General features: G+C 37.0%; 1 protein-coding gene across 8 annotated transcripts in view; it reads left to right on the top strand.

The window, feature by feature from the left end:
* The window catches only part of EVI5 (ecotropic viral integration site 5), a 204061-nt gene that overhangs the window by 77365 nt on the left and 105548 nt on the right, over positions 1 to 21148 (top strand). For all 8 annotated transcript variants that reach the window (XM_027114338.1, XM_027114337.1, XM_027114336.1 and 5 more), the window contains 4 exons: positions 424 to 567; positions 1549 to 1638; positions 1744 to 1841; positions 16419 to 16479. In XM_027114338.1, the coding sequence (XP_026970139.1) occupies positions 424 to 567; positions 1549 to 1638; positions 1744 to 1841; positions 16419 to 16479 (393 nt within the window). The remainder of the gene's footprint in view (positions 1 to 423; positions 568 to 1548; positions 1639 to 1743; positions 1842 to 16418; positions 16480 to 21148) is intronic.

Raw genomic sequence — 21148 nt, 5'->3', positions numbered from 1 at the left:
TTTTGCGGTATGCGGGCCTCTCACTGTTGTGGCCTCTCCCGTTGCGGAGCACAGGCTCCCGAAGCGCAGGCTCAGCGGCCATGGCTCACGGGCTCACGGCCCCAGCCACTCCGCGGCACGTGGGATCTTTCCGGACCGGGGCATGAACCCGTGACCCCTGCATCGGCAGGCAGACTCTCAACCACTGCGCCACCAGGGAAGCCCCCAGTTCCAACTTTTTAAGTTCCAACTCCACATCCTTTTTCCCTTCTTTCTTTTCCAGACAATAACCACTATCCAGAATGTGTCAGTTTCTGCCTCTTAACTCTTCCGTATGAAGCCTAAATTTTATGTTTGTGTTTGCTATCAGCTACTTTAGTATGTATACAATGGTCTGGCTTAAAATACTCAGTTTTAACTAAGAAATTCTTTTCATCTCTTTAGGAGCATCTTCCAGAGCTCTTTGTGCATTTTCAGTCTCAGAGTTTTCATACCTCAATGTATGCATCATCTTGGTTTCTGACTATCTTCCTTACGACTTTTCCACTACCAATTGCAACAAGGATATTTGATATCTTTATGTCTGAGGTGAGTTAATGCACAGACTGAGCAAAGGAATCATTGGGTTAATGAGAGCTGGGCAATGAGGCCAATGATAAAGGAGACCCATGTGTTCCATGCTAAACTACTTACCTGGATAATCTCATCTAATCCTTTAACACCCCTATCAGTACTATTCATCTCCCCATTTGATAGATGATAGATGAGAGATTAGGAAGCCAATATTTAGAGAAAGATTAAGTAGCTCGTCTATGGACACATAGTATAGTATGGTATAGTAACCAGGATTCAGATGTAGGCATTCAAAATCTGGAGCCCACACTCTTAATCAGACCTCTGTTTCACCTCCTTTTTGATTTAGTGAGAATTAGTGAGGGGTAAAATCTACCTTACAGTCAATATTGTTGCAATGCATCTGTTACCCAAAGAGGAAGAAGTAATGAGTATAATTAAGTTTCTTCTATCCCATGAACACCTTGCAGGCAGTCCTTCTAATTGTCAGTGATATGTAGTAGTGATCCTTTGTCTTGTATATTTTGAGTGAGAAGGTAGGAAGGTAAGGATAGGTGATCAGTGATGGAGAGCACCTAAGAATATTATAAATTGTTATTAATTACATCTTGGGAAGATCAGTTTGTATAATGTAGCTAAGTTAGGTTAGTCTGGAGCCAGCAAGCTATGATTCATATACTAATCTCTTCTGGTTTGCATGCTAAATCTGTCCTTCCACTTATTTCTGTACATAAAGTTTCTTGAAACATAGCCGTGACCATTTGTTGATGTGATGTCTGTGTCTGCTTTTGAGCTGCAATGGCAGGGTTGATTATTTGTGACAGCAACCATAGGTAGGGCTCATAAAGCCTAAAACATTTGTTCTCCAACTCTTTACAGAAAATGTGTGCGCACCTCTGTTTAGATACCTAAATGTTTACCTCAGTATTCTTTTGAATGATTAGTTTTTGTTTTGAAAGAATAAGACAAATTTGACTTTATAATTTGATTCCTCAGGGTTTAGAAATAGTGTTTCGGGTAGGATTAGCGCTTCTTCAAATGAATCAGGCAGAACTGATGCAACTCGACATGGAAGGGATGTTACAGGTAAGCCAGGCCATGATTTCTTGAATGTCTCTAGATTTTACTATTAATTAATTGATAATAAACGGTACTAAGTCATTCTTATGTTTTTCTTCTATTGTATTTTAGCACTTTCAGAAGGTCATTCCACATCAGTTTGATGGTGGTCCAGACAAATTAATCCAGACAGCTTACCAAGTCAAGTATAACTCAAAAAAAATGAAAAAGTAAGTATTTTATATTTTGTTTTTTTAGTTATGGGGGTTTGTTGATGCATTTAGGAAATTAAATGGAAGAAGCAAAACATTCTAGTGGTGAGTGCAGATTTCCTCCTCATTTTATAGAGCTGTAATGTTTTATTTGGTGGTATTGGTTTCAATATAACCTAAATTTAATATTGGAATTTCATAGTGCTCTAGTGGTGCATGGGATTATTGTGTATTACTTTTAAAACTCCCCTTCCCATTCCACATTGATTAGAATTAGGAACCTGGTAAGTGTATACATGTGAGTGTGCTGTTATTTTAGAAACCGCTTTTATGGTGTGGTCTAAGTCACTGACATTCTTTTCCTCTTAGTTGATCCCAGTTTATCACTTAAGTTCAAGATTAGCATAACCAGCAAGATAGGCATGAAGTATGCATTAAGTTAAAATTTTGTTTACTGTGTATTACTTTCTAGTGAAACTTTTCTTTGAATATATTTCATAAAAGTTCAAGACATGCAGTGTTGGCCTGTAAAGGTTAATTTTTGAAATATGATAAAGGTGTTAATTAAGAACAACAGCTCTTACTCTTCTAGGTTCCAGTAATTAAATAAATCTTAGCCTGAGGTCATTGTTAGCATTCCTGACACTTGTGCTCAGTATCTCTGCTGCTGCAAGGTGAAATTACATTAACATGTACAACTATTCCCATGCAGATTCCTACTCCAGAAAGTATATTAGAATATGAGTAAGAATTATGTTATTAAAATTAGTTGGCTCTAATTTGAAAAAAGACAATTTATCATATTCAACTATTATTGTTAATAAATTACCTGTGAAATTTCTAATAATCACATCACACCATCATTTTGAGACATTACTGACTGAAAAGCTGTTCTGTTCTATAATTGATAAAATCTTAGGCACCATCTCAATTTCTGCCTGTTGACCTTAATTTAAAAATACTTTATTGGGACTTCCCTGGGGGCACAGTGGTTAAGAATCCGTCTGCCAATGCAGGGGACACAGGTTCGATCCCTGGTCTGGGAAGATCCCACATGCCATGGGGAGCAACTAAGCCTGTGCGCCACAACTACTGAGCCTGTGCTCTAGAGCCCACAAGCCACAACTACTGAGCCCGTGTGCCACAACTACTGAAGCCTGCATGCCTAGAGCCTGTGCTCCGCAACAAGAGAAGCCAACGCAATGGAAAGCCCACGCACTGCCACGAAGAGTAGCCCCTGCTCGCCGCAGCTAGAGAAAGCCCATGTGCAGCAAAGAAGACCCAGTGCAGCCAAAAATAAATCAATAAATGAATAAATAAATTTATTAGAAAAAAACTTTATTGCTAATTATCATTTGAGCCTTCATCAAGTTGTAATCTTTTTTACAATAGTAACATCAAAGATCACTGATTATAGATCACTGTAACAAATATGCTTCTGTTTTCTTTCCCTTCCTTTTTTTTCTTTTATTGGTACTTCCCTTCCTTTTCTGTTGCAGTATCTACTTCTTACTGCATTGACTACTTCTTAGTGGTTAGTAGTTGTTTATGCATATTCTGGAGAATAATACTTTATCACTATTAAAAGATGAGTGTCATCCATTTCTACTAAGTATCACTCTCAGAATGTAATGAACTTACACTTGGACCTGGCTCTGAAGAAGGTTCAAATTTCCTGTGGGTAGGATGGTGGCAGAACAGAATTAAATAGCCTATTACAGTCTGGTAGATGTCAATATAACATGTTATTAATATAACATGTAAGAGATGCCTAAACTATGTGTCTTTAAACTGCATACACAGTCTAGTCTGTTGGGGCCCAGGAAAATGTTCAGAGCATGGTAACTAGATTTTCATTCTTTCCTAACTTTTATCTGCCCTGATAATATTCCTATGGTAGAGGTACTTTTACTGAGTTCAAGCTTGTAGTACTCGCCACACGACAGGCCAATAAATCGAGAGACATGGTGTTGGGGCAAGGAATAGTGACTTTATTTGCAAAGCTGGAAGACCAGGAAGATGGTGGACTGGTGTCCCAGTGAACCATTTTACCCGAGTTAGGATTTAGGTCTCTTTAATACTAAAAGGGCAGAGTGTGTAGCTGGTTGTTGCAGACTTCTTGGTGTCAGAATCCTTTGTTCTTCCAGCTGTCCACCTGAGTCTAGCCACAATGTTCTTATCAACCCTCAACAAAACAAATGTTGTTCTCTGTTCTGCAATTTTTTATCTCTGTATGAATGGAAAAGTGTTATATTGATACTTTTAAAGATCAAGCCTGGGAGGCAGAGCCTTGAGAATGGGCTCTCATGTATATTTTAGGCTATAGGCAACATCCTTTTACAAAGGTGCAGAGCCAGCATAACTAAAAACAGAGCTCAAAGGTTAGAGCTAAAGGAATAGATCCAATATGGAGTCAGGTTTGTTCTTCTTTGTTACAGTATCTTTGTTCTCCTTTCTAGCTCCCCTTTTACAATCTGCCTTCTACCACTTTATAAAAGTAAGGCAAACCTGTCACTCCAATTCTTACTGTGGTACATTACTTTGGGATATAAAAATCTCTGGGGTACCAAACAAAAGGGACAATTTCAGAATGCCTTGCTACAGAAGGAGTGTGCCCTTAGAGAACAAAGCAAGAAAAATCAAATGGAGCAGCTTCTTATTTCATCCAGCTGACAAATGCTTGGCAAGGCTGCCTTATCTTGCTTATAGTTAGAATTGAAAAATAGAATGGTGGTTATGGGGTTATGTATTCATGTATACTTATTTGAGTTGAAAAAGAACATGAACTTTAGTGATAGAGAAAGTAAATATAATTTGACTCATTTGTTTAGTAACAGTGACTGCCTTTGCTGCTTAGGTTATAGAGTAGACATCCATAAATCAAATAAGTCTCATTTAAAGTTTTAGTGAAAAAATTTAAGCATATATAAATCACATCCTTTGCAACTATATGCACTTAGGTAACAAAAATTTCTTAGACTTCTTTAAAGTATATAAGGGGCAACATTCTTTTAGCAGGTACATGAGAAAAAAAAGTTGAAGACCACTGACATGGCTGGATAGGAGGATGGCAGAAGATGAAGATTCAGGTTGTTTTTTTTTTTTTAACAGAAGATGTTGGGGGTAGGTGTTTATTAATTAATTAATTAATTTTTGCTGTGTTGGGTCTCCGTTTCTGTGTGAGGGCTTTCTCTAGTTGTGGCAAGGGGGGGCCACTCTTCATTGCGGTGTGCGGGCCTCTCACTATCGCGGCCTTGCTTGTTGCGGAGCACAGGCTCCAGACGCGCAGGCTCAGTAGTTGTGGCTCATGGGCCCAGTTGCTCCGCGGCATGTGGGATCCTCCCAGACCAGGGCTCAAACCCGTGTCCCCTGCATTAGCAGGCAGATTCTCAACCACTGCACCATCAGGGAAGCCCTCAGGTTGTTTTCTGAAGGAAAGGGCACCAGAGTATAGTTTTAAAAAACTTATGTTTCCAGTTGCTGGGGTTAAATGATGACTACAGAGAGGGAGTTCCTCCTTTGTGGAACTTACAGAAGTGCAGAAGACTGACCTTGAGATATAAAAACCTCTGGAGTTCCAAACAAAAGGTACAATTTCAGAATGACTTGCCCCAGAAGGAGTGTGCCCTGAGAGAGCAAAGCAAGAAAAATCAAATGGAGCAGCTTCTGAACAAATATACAGTATCATGTCCATCAGTGTCAGTGCCATGAAGGAAAAGTAAAGGAGGATGAAGGACATGGAAGTGATGGGGTGCTTTTTTTAGATAGAGAACTCAGGATAGGGCACACAGACTGATAAAGCACCATTTGAGCAGACAGCTGAAGGAAGTGAGAGAGGGAGCCATGTGATTATCTGAGCAAGTATATTTCATGCTGAGAGAGCAGTAAATGTAATGAATGAAATAAGAATGATTGATATAGTTAAGAACAGTAAAAAGCCAGTGTGACTGTACTGTAGGCAAATGGGAGTGTAATAGGCAGTGAAGTTTGAAACGTGGTGGGAACCTAGGGGTATTTAAAGCTGTGCTGTCCTGTATGGTAGCCACTACCTGTATGTGGCTATTTAAATAGAATTAAAGATTCATTAAATCAGTTGTATTAGCCATGTTTCAACTGCTTACTAATCACTCACATGTGGTTTAGAGGTTTCTTTAAGATATAAATGTTGCAAGCAAGCAGTCTTAGCCTTTGGCTTCTTTTGTTGTAATTTTTATTTTGGTATACTTTTAAACTTTTCAAAAAAGTTACAAATATACTACAAGGAACTCCCTTATGCCACTTATCCAAATTCACCAATTGTTTACATTTTGCTCCATTTGTTTTATTTTCCTCCCCCCCCACATGCATATATATAAATAAAATAATGTGTGTGTGTGTAAGTAAAATCCATACCCATTATTTTTGGGAGGACACATTTTAGAGTAAGTTGAGATATTGTGCCCTTTTTCCTTAAATACTTGAATATGTACTTCCTAAGAACAGAGCTTTTTTTTTTTTTTTAAACCGAAGTCAGCAGTTAATCAAAATCAGGAAATTATCATAGATACAATAGTATTCTAATCCATAAAAGAAGTTCAAATTTTATCATTTGTCCCAATAATATTCCTTACAACAATCTCCTCCTCCCATCCCCAACTTCTACCCACTCCCCACCCTTAATCCCTTACCCGCTGGGTCCTGTATCCACTCCAGACCCTACAGGATCATGTATTGCAATTTGTTTATTTATTTATTTATTTAAAATTTTAATTTTATTTATTTTTGGCTGTGTTGGGTCTTCATTGCTGCATGCGGGCTTTCTCTAGTTGCAGCAAGTGGGGGCTACTCTTCGTTGTGGTGCGCAGACTTCTTGCGGTGGCTTCTCGTGTTGTGGAGCACAGGCTCTAGGCGTGCTGGCTTCAGTAGTTGCAGCACGCTGGCTCAGTAGTTGTGGTGCATGGGCTTAGTTGCTCCACGGCATGTGGGATCTTCCCAGACCAGGGCTCGAACCCATATCCCCTGCATTGGCAGGTGGATTCTTAACCACTGTGCCACCAGGAAAGTCCCGTGTATTGCATTAGGTCTTCCATGTTTGTATTGTAAATAGTGTCATTTCAGTCTCCTTTAATCTGAAATGCTCTCTCAATGCTTTGTGTTTCTCGACCTTGATATATTTGAAGAGTACAGGCTAGTTATTTTGTAGAAGATCCCACAATTTCGGTTTATCTAACATTTCCTCATTATTAGATTCAGGTTGCACATTTTTGGCAGGTATACCAATAATAGTGTATCTTCTCATCAGTCTTGGCTTGTCTCAATATTGATGATGTTACCTTTTTTAAAAACAATTATTTATTTATTTTTAAATTTTTATTGAAATATAGTTGATTTACAATGTTGTGTTAGTTTCAGGTGTACAGCAAAGTGATTCAGATATATATATATACACATATATATACACGCACACACACACATATATGTATATATATATTCTTTTTTTACATTCTCTTACATTATAGGTTATTACAAGATATTGAGTGTAGTTCCCTGTGCTATACAGTAGGTCCATGTTGGTTATCTATTTTATGTATAGTAATGTGTATATTTTAATCACAAACTCCTAATTTATCCTCCCCGCTTTGGTAACCATAAGTTTGTTTTCTATGTCTGTGAGTCTATTTCTGTTTTATAAATAAGTTCATTTGTATCATTTTTTATATTGCACATATAAGCAATATCATATGCTATTTGCCTTTCTCTGGCTTACTTCAATTCACTTAGTATGATAATCTTTAGGTCCATCCATATTGCTGCAAATGGCATTATTCCATTCTTTTTTAAGGCTGAGTAATAGTCCATAGGGTGTATATACTACATCTTCTTTATCCATTTAGCTGTTAATGGACACTTAGGTTTCTTCCATGTCTTGTATTGTAAATAGTGCTGCTATGAACATTGGGGTGCATGTATCTTTTCAGCTTATGTTTTTCTCCAGATATATGCCCAGGAGTGGGATTGCAGGATCATATGGTAGCTCTACTTTTACTTTTTTAGAGAAGATCATGTTAGCTTTGATCACTTGGTTAATAAGGTGATGTCTGCCAGATTTTACTACTATAAAGTTATTATTTTGTCTTTTATGAGTAAGTAATTTGTGTCAAGGTACTTTGAGGTTATATAATATCCTGTTCCTTACCAAACTTTCCCTCCCCATATTTGGCTCTGTTTATGATTGTCTCACTCCCTCATTCCTTCCTTATTAATTGGCATTCTAGTATAAGGAAGAGGTTTCCCTTCTTTCTCTTTCTCTTTTTATCTCTTTGCTTGCTTGCTTGCTTATTTATTTATTTATTTATATCTGTGTGAATCCACTGAGTCTTATTATTATTATTTTTTTAATTAAGAACTACTAGGTGGTTTTCAGACTGGTTTTTGAGAAGCCCTGATTTTTTAAAATTAATTAATTTATTTGTTTTTATTTTTTGGCTGTGTTGGGTCTTTGTTGCTGCGCATGGGCTTTCTCTAGTTGAGGGAAATGGGGGCTACTCTTCGTTGTGGTGCGCAGGCTTCTCATTGTGGTGGCTTCTCTTGTTGTGGAGCACGGGCTCTAGGTGCACGGGCTTCAGTAGTTGTCGCACGTTGGCTCAGTAGTTGTGGCTCACGGGCTCTAGAGCGCGGGCTCAGTAGTTGTGGTGTATGGGCTTAGTTGCTCCACAGCATGTGGGATCTTCCCGGACCAGGGCTCGAACCCGTGTCCCCTGCATTGACAGGCCGATTCTTAACCACTGTGCCACCAGGGAAGTCCCCCAAAAATACCACTCTGGTAATAGTGTTTAGAAAAGATTGAGTTAAGAAACTGGCAAGTAGCAAGAGCAATTAAAAGACTCCTCTAGTAATTTATAAGCCATAACAAAGGCCTAAAAATACTACCAGTGAAGGGAGAGGGAGGTAGCTTTGCAGCTACTTGGAAGTAGGTTTGCAGAAACCTGATCATACCTCAGCCAGGTGATCAAGGTCAACATCAACAGTGGTATCCTGTTGATAGTTTTTACCTTTGATGAAAATGGGACTTAACTCTGTGGTCTTCCTCCCCCAAAACCCATATTACCAATATAATCATGAGCAAAGCATGAGACAAATCCCAGTTGAGGGACATTCTACAGAACACCTGATGACCAGTACTCCTCAAACTGTCAGGGTCATCAAAAACTTGGAAAGTCTGAGAGACTGTCCTAACCATGGGACTTTAAGAAGACGTGACAGCTAAATGTAGTGTGGTATCCTGGATGGGATCCTAGAGTAGAAAAAGGACATGAGCCAAAAACTTCAGAAACCTGAATAAAGTATGGACTTTAGTTGTTAATAATATATTAATATTGGTTCATTAATTGTCATAAATATACTATACTAATGTAAGGTTTAAACCTAGGAGAAACTGGGGATGGGGTTTATAGAAACTCTATACTCTTCTAATTATTTTGTAAATCTAAAAAAGTTCTAAAAAATAAAGTTTGTTTAAAAAAATTATCAATGCAGGTGAAAAAGTAATATTGAATTTTAGAGCAGTGTTAATAAGGTGGTTGAATTGAGCATGCTTGGTGACTGAATTGGGAATCAAGGATTAAATGATAACTCATAGTCTTTTGTTTTAGGTTTGTGAATGAGTAATTATGACATTTATCACAATACATTACAAAATATCTGCTTCACAGTAGTCATTTGTGAAGGCTATAAAGTTATTTCAACAGTGCAGCCATTGCTCAAAATGTTTCGCACTTTTTTAGAATCAAAAATTTTTTGGATATCCTGTATTCTTTTAGACATACCAAAGTAAGAGACATAGCAGTGTAGCAGTTAAGGGTGTGACCTTAGGCAAGTTTCTCCTTCTTTCTAAGCCTCAAAATTGGCATATTACATAGTCACTGTGGACAGAAGATTGTGAAAAGATGGCAGAGTAGGAAGCACCAGGAATCTGTCTGCCACCTAGACAGTAGTTGCACTGGCAGAATCTGTCTGATGTTAACTGTTTTGGAACTCTGAAGTCTATTGAAGACTTGTAACTGCTAGGGGTAGGCATGGTAAATTGCAGTTAATTTGATCAGTTCAGCTCTTAGCACATTACCCATTCTCTACCCCTTAGCCACTGACAGGCAGCTGTGCTTGTATTCCTGGAACAGCCTGCATGCAGCTTATGGGAGTCAGGGTGGGCAAAAAAGACCATGTCCTCCACATATTAGGGATCTGTGCTCTGATTCCTGATCACTGTTTTTGATCGGACAGGTGCAAAGAAGTTGTTGTTGCACATCTCCCCATTGATGTCACACCTCTCTCCACTGTTGTTGCACCTCTTCCTCTGGCTGAAGAGACTGCCCAGAGATTTAAAGGGCTCGTGCCCTTTTCTCCCCTTCAATTTTTTCTTTTTCCACTTTTGGGAGCCAGACACAAAAGACTAGGACGTTCAAAAACAACTGCATATATGGAGAAAATTAAAACGTGACTGTGTATGCCCAAGGGAGAGGCTCAGAAAAGACCTGTGGATACCGTAAGTTTACAGCTCAGGTTGGTCATCAACACAGAGACAGCCTATAACAATCAAAAAGACAAAAACAATAACAAAAAACCCCCCAGCAAATCCTGGGGAGGGGGAGAATCTGATTTTCAGAGTTACCACATTACTAGATTCAAATGTCTAGTTTTCAACAACAAAAAAATCAAGGCATGTGAAGAAACAGGAAAATATGACCCATTCAAAGGAAAAAAATAAACTGTATCTGAAGGAAACTTCATGGCATATTTGGTAGATAGAAACTTTAAAAGATGCTCAAAGAAATAAAGGAAGCTGTGGGAAAAGTAAAGAAGATGTATGAACAAAATGGAAATATCAGTAAAGGGATAGAAAGTCTAAAAAGAAACCAAAAAAGAAATTCTGGATCTGAAAAGTACAATAACTGAAATGAAAAGTTCACTAGAGTGATTGAAAGGCAGATTTGAGCAGGTAGAAGAATAAGTGAACCTGAAGATAGGATACTGGAAATAACTGAGTTCGAGGAATAGCAACAACAAAAAAGACCTAAGAAAAGTGAACAGAGCCTAAGGAATCTGTGGGATACCATCAAGTGGACCAAAATACATATTGTGGGAATCTGAGAACGTGGGGTGGTGGGATAGAATGTTTGAAGAAATAATGGCTGAAAACTTAACATTTGTTGAAAGACATGAATATAAACATTTAAGAAGCTCATTAACTCCAAGTAAAGTGATGTAAGAAAGACCCCACACCAAGACACATTATAATCAGACTTGCAAAAGGCAGCAAAAGAGAAGCCAATCATTATGTACAAGGGATTCTCAATAAGATTATAAACATACTTCTCATCAGACACTTTGGAGGCCAGAAGACAAGTGGGCCTTTATATCCAAAGTGCTAAAAGGAAAAACAGTCAGGAATCCTGTATCTGGCAAAACTGTCTTTCAAAAGTGAGGGGAAAATCGAGACATTCCCAGGTAAATGAAGGCTAAGCTCGTTATCACTAGATCTGCCCTTCAGGAAATACTCATTCCTGCAGGGTGAAATGAAAGGACACTCACGAAACAGTAACTCAAAGTCATCTCACAAAATGAACTTCTTAATTAAGGCAAACACATGGGCAATTATGAAAGCTATTATTATCATAACAGTGCATTGTAACTCCACTTTTTGTTTTCTACATGATTTAATAAATTAATACATTTTTAAAAAAGCAATTATTAGTCTAAAAGTTACTAGTATTGTAATTTTTGCTTGTAGCTCCAAATCTTGTTTTCTACATTATTTAGGAGACTAATAGATTTAAAAGAATCATTAGTTTGTGTTTTGGGGCACACAATGTATAAATACATGTTTTTGTGACCAGTAACCAAAAGGGGTGGGAAAGAAGCTATAAAAGAGCAGAGTTCTTGTATATTATTGAAGTTAAGCTGCTATAAATTCAAATTAGAGTATTATAACTTTAGAATGTTAATATAATCTCCATGGAACCACAAAGAAAATAACAATGGAATATACACAATAGGAAATTAGAAAGGAATTTAAGCATTTCACTACAAAAAAACCAACTAAACACTAAAGAACAATAATGCAGGAAATGAGGGACAAAAAAAGCTACAAGGCATATAGCAAACAAATAGCAAAATGACAGTAAGTCCTTCCTTATCAGTACTTACTTTAAAAGTAAATGAATTAATGGGCTTCCCTGGTGGCGCAGTGGTTGAGAGTCTGGCTGCCGATGCAGGGGATACGGGTTCGTGCCCTGGTCTGGGAAGATCCCACATGCCGCGGAGCGGCTGGGCCCATGAGCCATGGCCGCTGAGCCTGCGCGCGTCTGGAGCCTGTGCTCCTCAACGGGAGAGGCCACAGCAGTGAGAGGCCCGCGTACCGCAAAAAAAAAAAAAAAAAAAAGTAAATGAATTAAACTCTCCAAAAGACATAGATTGGCAGAATGCGGAAAAACCACATGATCCAACTACATGTTATCTACAGGTGACTCATTTTAGATCCAAAGATGCAAATAGATTGAAAGCGAAAGGTTGGGAAAAGATATTCCATGCAAATAGTAAACAAAAGAGAGCAGAGGTAGCTATAGTAATATCAGACAAAACAGACTTTAAATTTTAAAAGTTTCCAAGAGACAAAGACAGGTAATATATATTAATGAAAGGTTCAATATAGCAATAGGTGTTACAATTATAAATATTTATACACCAATGACAGACTATCAAAATATATGAAGCAAAAATGGACAGATGAAGTGAGAAATGGACAGTTCTACAGTAGTAGTTGGAGACTTCAATATCCCACTCTCAGTAATGGATAGAACAACCAGAGAATATAAGTAAGGAAATAGAGGACTCAACACAATAAACCAACTGTATCTAATAGAGATACACAGAACACTTTACCCAATAACAACAACACTATTAAGTCTCAGTAGATTTTAAGAGATGTACAAAATGTCTTCTCCAGCTATAACAAGTTGAAGTTAGATATCAATAACAGAAGTAAAACCGGAAACAGCAATTTTTTGGAAATTAAACAACACACTCTTAAACAACCAGTGGATCAGTGAAAAAGTTTTATTTTTCAGTAGCATCAAAATAAATACTTAGGAATTAACTTAACCAAGGAGGCAAAAGGCTTGTACAATGAAAACATCAAAACATTACTGCAAGAAATTAAATATATAAACAAATGGAAACACATCCCATATTCAAGGATTGGAAGACTTAATCTTGTTAAGATGTCAGTACTACCCCAAATGATCTACAGATTCAGTGCAGTCCTTATCAAAATACTGATGACATTTTTTTTTGCAGTTAGAAAACCCTATTCTAAAATTCATATGGAACCTTAAAGGACCCCAGATAGCCAAAATAATCTTGAACAAGAACAACAAAGCTGGAGGACTCACACATCCTGATTTCTAAACTTACTGCAAAGCTACAGTAATCAAAACAGGTTGGCACTGGAATAAAGACAGAAATAAGCCCTTACATACATGATCAAATGATTTTTGTCAAGGATTCTGAGACCATTCAATATGGAAAGGACTGTCTTTCAACAAATGGTGCAGAGAAAACCAGATATCCACATGCGAAAATAAGAAGTTGGACCCTCACCTAACACCATGTGCAAAATTTAAGTCAAAATGAATCAAAGATCTAAGGACTAAAACTAAAACTCTTAGATGAAAACATAGGGCAAAAGCTTCATGACATTGGATTTGGCAATGATATCTTGCATATGACACCAACGGCACAGACAACAAAAGAAAAAATAGACAAACTAAAGTTCATGAAAAATTTAAAATTTGGTTATTAAGATGTAAAAACTTTCAGTTACAAAATGAGTCCTCAGTGTGAAATGTACAGTGTGGAGAGTATGGTCAGTAGTTATGTAATAGCTTTGTTAGGTGATCCTTTTGAAATGTTTAGAAATGTCAAATCACTATGTTGTGTACCAGGAACTAACATAGTGTTGTAGGTCAGTTATATTTCAGAAACAAATAAGCTCATAGAAAAAGAGATCAGATTTGTTGTTACTAGAGGTGGGGGCCAAGAGAGGGGGAATTGATAAAGGCAGTCAAAAGGCACAAACTTCCAGTTTTTAGATAAGTAAGTACTGGGGATGTAATGTATAACATGATAAAGATAGGTAACACTGCTGTACATTATATATGAAAGTTGTTAAGAGAGTAAATTCTGAGTTCTCATCACAAGGAAAAAAAATTTTTTTTTCTATTTTAAGCCCTAGAGCGGAACAACTTCAATTTAAAAATGTAACAGGTTGGGGCTTCCCTGGTGGCACAGTGGTTAAGAATCCGCCTGCCAATGCAGGGGACAAGGGTTCAAGCCCTGGTCCGGGAAGTTCCCACATGTCACAGAGCAACAAAGCCCATGCGACACAACTACTGACCCTGCACTCTAGAGCCCGCGAGCCACAACTACGGAAGCCCACGTGCCTAGAGCCCGTGCTCTGCAACAAGAAAAGCCAACAGAATGAGAAGCCTGTGCACTGCAATGAAGAGTAGCCCCCGCTTGCCGCAACTAGAGAAAGCACGCAGGCAGCAAGGAAGACCCAATGCAGCCAAAAATAAATAAAGTAAATAAATAAATGATTTTTAAAATCTATATGCGGTAATGGATGTTCACTAAACTTATTGTAGTAGTAATTCATGATGTATATAAGTCAAATTATTATGCTGTACACCTTAAACTTATATGATGCTGTATGTCAGTTATATCTCAATAAAACTGGAAGAAAACATAAAAAATTCAGAAAAATTCTATCCATTAGAGGCTCATAAAATTTTAAAATAAAATATTACTGTACTTTGAGAAAATTTTTGTGTATTATAAGACATTCAACAGAAAAAGGCAACCCGCAGAATGGGAGAAAATGTTTGCAAATCACATATCTGATAAAAGATTAATATCTAGAATATATAGAGAACTCTTAAAACTCAGCAGCCAAAAACAAAACAGCTGGATTAAAAAATGGACAATGGATTTGAATAGACATTTCTCCAAAGAGATATAAATGGTCAGTTAGCACATAAAGAGACGCTCAATGTATGGTATAATATGGGTGAACTATGGGGACATTATGCTAAGTGGAATAAGCCAGTCACAATAGGACAAATACTGTATGATTCCACTTATATGAGATACTTAGTGTTGTCAGACTCACATAGACAGAATGTAAAATGGTTGTAGCCAGGGCCTGGTGAGAGGGGGAAATGGGGTGTTATTGTTTCATAGGTACAGAGTTTCAGTTTTATAAGATGAAAAAAGCTGTGGACATGATGGTGGTGATGGCTGCACAACATTATAAATGTATTTAATACCACTGAATTGTACATTTAAAAATAGTTAAGATGGTAAAGTTTGTTATGTGTATTTTACCACAATAAAAAAAATGTTCTGTGAGATAAATGAAATTATACATAGTACATAATAGATTCTTGTCCTTGGAGGGAGAACTTGATTTTTAAAAGAAGCTATAAGTTATGTGGGACCTTGGTTATTATTTGGAGGGTTTAACTTGTTATTAACATTTTTGATTGAGAGTAAGGTATAAAAATAATTTGTTAGGACTAATTTTTGGATGGCTGATAATTTTTTAAGATAATTTTGTGTTTATAGTAGAGTTGCAAAAATAGTACCTTGCATTTGTTTGTCATTTCTTACTCTCCTACAGTCCGTGACAGTTCTTCAGTCTTTTCTTGTTTTTTCTGACCTTGGCACTTCTGATGCGAGCTGGTCAGATATTTTTTAGAATGTCCTTCAATTGGGGTTTGATGATTTCTCTTGATTAGATTGAGGATATTCATTATTGGGAAGGATACCACAGAGGTGAGGTGCCGCCTTTCTCAGTACTTTTTAACAGGGGGTGTGTCATGTTGATATGCGTTACCGGTGATGTTAACCTTCGTCATTTGGCTCAGATGCTGTCTGCTAAGATCCTGTACTATAAATTTACTATTTTTTCCTTTGTAATTAGTAAATATTTGGGGAGAGATACTGTGAGACTGTGCTTAAACTTTTACCCACTAATTTTAGCATTCATTCATTTTTCTTGCCTACGGCAGTTATTTATTGTGGAGTTCTAATGGTGATTTTTATATTTGCCTCATTCTTTCTACATTTATTAACTGGAATTTTTTTGTTAGGAAGAGTTGTTCCTTTTCTCCCCTTACAAATTTCTAGTCAAGTTTAGTTAAGATCCAGTTGAACTTTATCAGTGTATTTTAATTTGAGAGGGAAGGGTTTGTGCTTCTTCTGTAAGTTAAGGGCTGAATAGAATCTCTAAACTCAGTTCTCTGGTGCTTTATAGCAGTTTACTTTCTAAAGTTTACTTTTGTGTGGTTCTTATATTTGTTATTTTTGAAGTAATTTTTTTTTCCTGATAGCCTGTATAACTATTGAGATGGTTTTTCTGATTTCAAGTATCTCAAGTCATAAGTTGGGGGAACATAGCAAAATTGTATTTTGTGTTAATATATGGTTTTAAATTTTATAATTTCCGTAACTAGTTTGGAATGAAAGCATACCTTTAACTTTTTTTTTTTTCTTTCTCAGGCTTGAAAAGGAATATACTACAATAAAAACTAAAGAAATGGAAGAACAAGTTGAAATTAAAGTAAGCATCTTAGGACTTTTAAAAGTACTGAACATAAATTCATTAAAGTCAGTTATTTGGCAGTAGATGTTATGTTGATATATTTATTACCTGTTATAAATTTAACAATGATGTTTGTATTTATTTATTGATAAATTTACCATCCCATTAGATTATAGTTAAAAACAGACATTTCAAAAACTGATCTGAAGTGGTTTTTGTTCTAGTGTGAAAGAAAGCAGCTTCCTTTTTCTGGATTTATTGGCGGGTCATCAGGAGAAAATACTTCTTTGGGGAAGATAATTATCATTTCATTTAAGCATGTTTTAAAAAGTTATAGAGAATATAATCTGTAACATGCTGAGACTAACAGCAGTATAGTATAAAGGAGACCTAATAGAGTAGATCATTGCATTAGAACTAATTATGGCTGCCTTAAAGATGCAGAAAGCTTTGACTAATTAAATTTTCTCATCGCTAACCAAAGATTATTTTTGAATTACTGTTCAGAGAAACAGGTAGATTTTCAATTTGAAGGACATGTAAATTCCCACGTGTACCTTAAAATTCTTGTTTGTATCCCTGTAGGCCAGAAATTGTTGAGGATCTTTGGCATTGTGTGAGCTGGGTGTTAAGGAAAATTGAATTGGCATTTATGCTGATATTTCAGGATGGGGCTAATGAGTAGAAGCATGAGTTAGTGAAGGAACTCAGTGACTGGCTGATCCAATTCCTTACCTTTTATTTTCCCCCCAGCTGCCTGAAAAAAAAAAAAAGAGAAAAGAAAAAAAGAAACAAAAAAACAAATTTATTGAATGACTCCACTTTTGTATATTTGGATGTGTCTGATTTTTTACTTCAACCTGGCAAGACATTTGATGACCATCTTATTTACAATTCCCTACCTGTGTATTATTTTGCCTTGCTATAAAATAACACTTTGTTATTCACACCCCGCATGCCTTTTTACTAGGAATGGGTTCTGTTAAATTACTACTCTTTCTTACCATAATCCTGCTCAGAAGCCACCTGGGAGACAGTCTCTTCCCTCATCAAATCTGTCTCCCTTTTATACATGTTTTATTTCCGTTTCTGTCACCTACTCACTATCTGTTGGAAATAGATACTTATACGTTTTCTTCAGAGAGAGAGAGGAGGAGAGAAGGAAAAGATCCCTGTGGATGTTTTTCCCTCTTTTTTTTTGTTCTGTCACCCACCTGCTGCTCTACCATTTGCTTTTCTTTTAGGTTCCATGAGTAAGGGTAATATTGAATCATACTCTCCACTTCAACCTACTGAAAGTAAAAAGTGCATCATCCTGATGAGTGGGGAGAGAGTATGGGTTACTGCATACCACAAATATTTGGAACTGCAAATCAAGAATCTGAGGATGGGGAAGCCATCCTGTTCGTTTCCTCATGCTTGTAGTTGCAAAAAATAAAAAAATAAAAATAACAGTTCTATGAACAATCCTTGCTCTTGAAGAAGTTTTTTTAAATTAAGTCACATGAATGTAGGAATAGCAAAGGCCTTTTCAAAAAGATCTAGCAGACATTAGCCTATATTTGCAGTTTTTTTCAAATTTTGATTTTTGGGGAAAGTCATAGTTCATATACCTCACAAAATACTTTTGAGTATGTCTTAGGCAAAAACAGATGGCACAAAGTTGTTTATAGAGAAGAATCTGGGGGGGGCAAAAGTTTAAAAAGTTAGTGGAGTGCATTGGGTAAATAAATACGCTGATCTCAGAGATAGTTCCTTTTATAAAATCTTGTTTCCACATAGTCCTTTTTTTACTCTTGTACCATTTTCATTCCTTTCTTCATTCCTCCTGCCCTCTGAAGGGCAAAGCCAAAACAATTTTTGTGTAACTCTACTTTTTTAACTTCATGTTTGCATATGTCTGATTTTTAAGCTGGACCTGGCAATTCATCTCATTCCCAACCAGAAGACCACCTTATTTACAATTAATTAGCCATGTATCATGGAGCCTCTCTCTTCTTTGGGAAATGTCACTTCCTTATTCAATTCCCTTCCCCTCCCCCAAGGGCCCTTTTACAAGGGAATGAATTCTGCTAAACTAGTACTTTCTTGCCTTGGTTGTCCTCAAAAGCCTTCAGGGAGATAATCTTACGCTGTTCTTTATGCAAGTAGTATGATCATAATTATGTGATGTTTTGATATAGACGTAAAAATCAGCCTTTGATGCTGTGACATGTGTTTAAGGTTTGACCTTCGGGTCAGTGACCTTTACGCTAGGAATTATACCTGTCAGCTCCCTGATCAAGACGGTGACTTTAAAGTATTTTCCATTCCTTCTCTGAAAGTATTACAGGAAGATTTTGATAATAACGATTTCATACGGTAGATCTTACATTTTACTGTGCGAAATTTTTTGTTAATAGAAACACCTTTGTCAGTATCTTCTTCCAATCTCTTGATGTTCCACCTGAGGGGGAGGAGGTAAGAAATATTAAGATTCTAGCTTATATTAGGATAAACCACAGATCTTTAAAAAAGGAAGAGCCTTTATCCCCTACTCTGTTTAAGATAGACATATGAATTTATGTTTACATTTATGTTTTGGGGTATAGAGATTTAAGCCCTGTGAAGAGGAGTTAGAAATTCTGACTGGTTTTTAGTCAGAATTTGGATATTTTTTCTTATTTCAAAAATTATGGAATATTCCAGATATGCTGAAAACTAGAGCGTAATATAAAAACATCTGTGTTTTCACTGCCTAACATAAAAAAACATGACAAGTATTATCTAAGTCATCCAGGAATTATATTGAACAATCAATATAAAGTACTAGTACTGACACATTTATTCAACACTTAATATATGAAGGATAATTTACGTACATTATCTCCTTTTATTTTTCCAGTAACCTTATGAAAGGGTTGTTTATCTTTCTATGAAGAAACTAAGGTTCAGAAAGCTCAGATAATAAGCTAGTGGTCATACTGACAGAAAGTGGTAGAAGTCAAGAGTTTGAACTCTGATTTGGGTTAGTCTTAGACCCATACATGTTCTTCAGTGTATACACACTACTACTTTGCAAGAGAGGCTTTAATGTATTGTGATGTAGGAAGGATTTGGATGCCCAACTTTTCATTAAAAAATGAATAGCTACTTAATAAAATCCAATGGGGATATAATAGCTTAATTTATTTAAGAAGTCATTCATTTAACAGATATTTACAGTGCCTGCTACATGCCCAAACACTGTGCTAGGCACTTGATATGTGTTTATGAAACAGACCAATTCCTGCCCTTGTGGTACTATATACTGTAGTATGGAAATCAGACAATAAGTAAAATGTACAGTGTTTTAGATGGTGATAAGTGTTAAACAGAGGAAAAAAATATCTTAGGAAAGGGAAAATAAAATGATAGTGTTCGGATTAAAAGTTTAGAGAAGTTGACCAGGTTACCTTTGAATAAAGACCTGAAGGAAGTGAGGGAGCTCGATATATAAGGAGAGCAGGGTCTGGTCAGGAGCATGCCGATGAGGAGTAGTGATGGGACAACATGAAGATGAGGGAAGTGAAAGGAGGTAAGGTGTTGCACATTGCAGATAATGTAGGGAGTTGCTGAACATGTGAAGACTTCAGCTTTTACTCTGGTGAGCCACTGGGGTTTTCAGTAGAGAAGGACAAGATCTGACTTAAGTTTTCAGTGCATCTTCTGGCTGCTGTGTTGAGAGTATATTGCAGGGGGTAAGAGCAGAAGCAGGGATATTAAGTAGAAAGCTGGTGAAGTAATGCAGGCAAGGGGTGGTGGTGGCTTGGACTGAAGTGTTAAGAAATTATTAGATTCTGAATAGGTTTTAAAGGTATAGCTGATTGTGGAGGTGTCAGAGGGACAGAAATCAAGGACTTTGGCCTGAGCAGTTAGAAGAATGCAGTTCCCAGTACCTGCAATGGGAAAGTCTACAGGAGGAATACCAAGAGCCCCAGTTTTGGTTATATTAAGTATGAGATGCCCAGGAGCTGTTCAAGTAGCTCCTCGAAATACAGTAAGTCCCCTGTGTACGAACGAGTTCTGTTCAAAGAGCGCATTTGTAAGTTCAGTTTGTTTGTAAAGTCCAACAGAGTTAGCCTAGGTACCCAACTAACACAGTCGGCTATATAGTACTGTACTGTAATAGGTTTATAATGCTTTTCACACAAATGTTACATAAAGAAACAAGCAAAAAAATAAACATTTTTAATCTTATAGTACTGTACCTTGAAAAGTACAGTAGTACAGTACCACAGCTGGCATACAGGGGCTGGCTTTGAGTGAACAGGCAAGAAGAATTACTGACTGGAGGAGGGAGAGGAGGTGGAAGATGGTAGAGCTGAAGGATTGTCAGCAATAAGAGACGGAGGGCAAGCTGCAGTTTTAAGAACGCATGTTCAAATCTTTGAAAGTTCACAACTTGAAGGTTCGTATGTAGGGGACTTTATTTAAAGTTGGAGTTAAGAGAGGACAAGCTGGAAATAAAAATTTGACAGTTATTGACATGATCATATTAAAAGCCATGAGAGTAGATGAGATTACCTGGGGAATGGATGTAGATAAAACAGAAGAGTACAAGAATTAAGCCTGAGAGTAAGCCAACATTTAAAAGTTAGGAAGACCAAGAGCCAATCAGCAAAGTAGGAGAACACCAGGGAAATATAATGTTCTAGAAGCCAAGAGA

This window comes from Aethalodelphis obliquidens, unplaced genomic scaffold (assembly GCF_003676395.1).
Source record: "Aethalodelphis obliquidens isolate GAN/ISIS:26980383/991018 unplaced genomic scaffold, ASM367639v1 scaffold13, whole genome shotgun sequence".
In the NCBI taxonomy this organism is placed as follows: domain Eukaryota; kingdom Metazoa; phylum Chordata; class Mammalia; order Artiodactyla; family Delphinidae; genus Aethalodelphis; species Aethalodelphis obliquidens.
The sequence above is the reverse complement of the archived record's forward strand: the minus strand, read 5'-3'. Positions and strand labels throughout refer to the sequence as shown.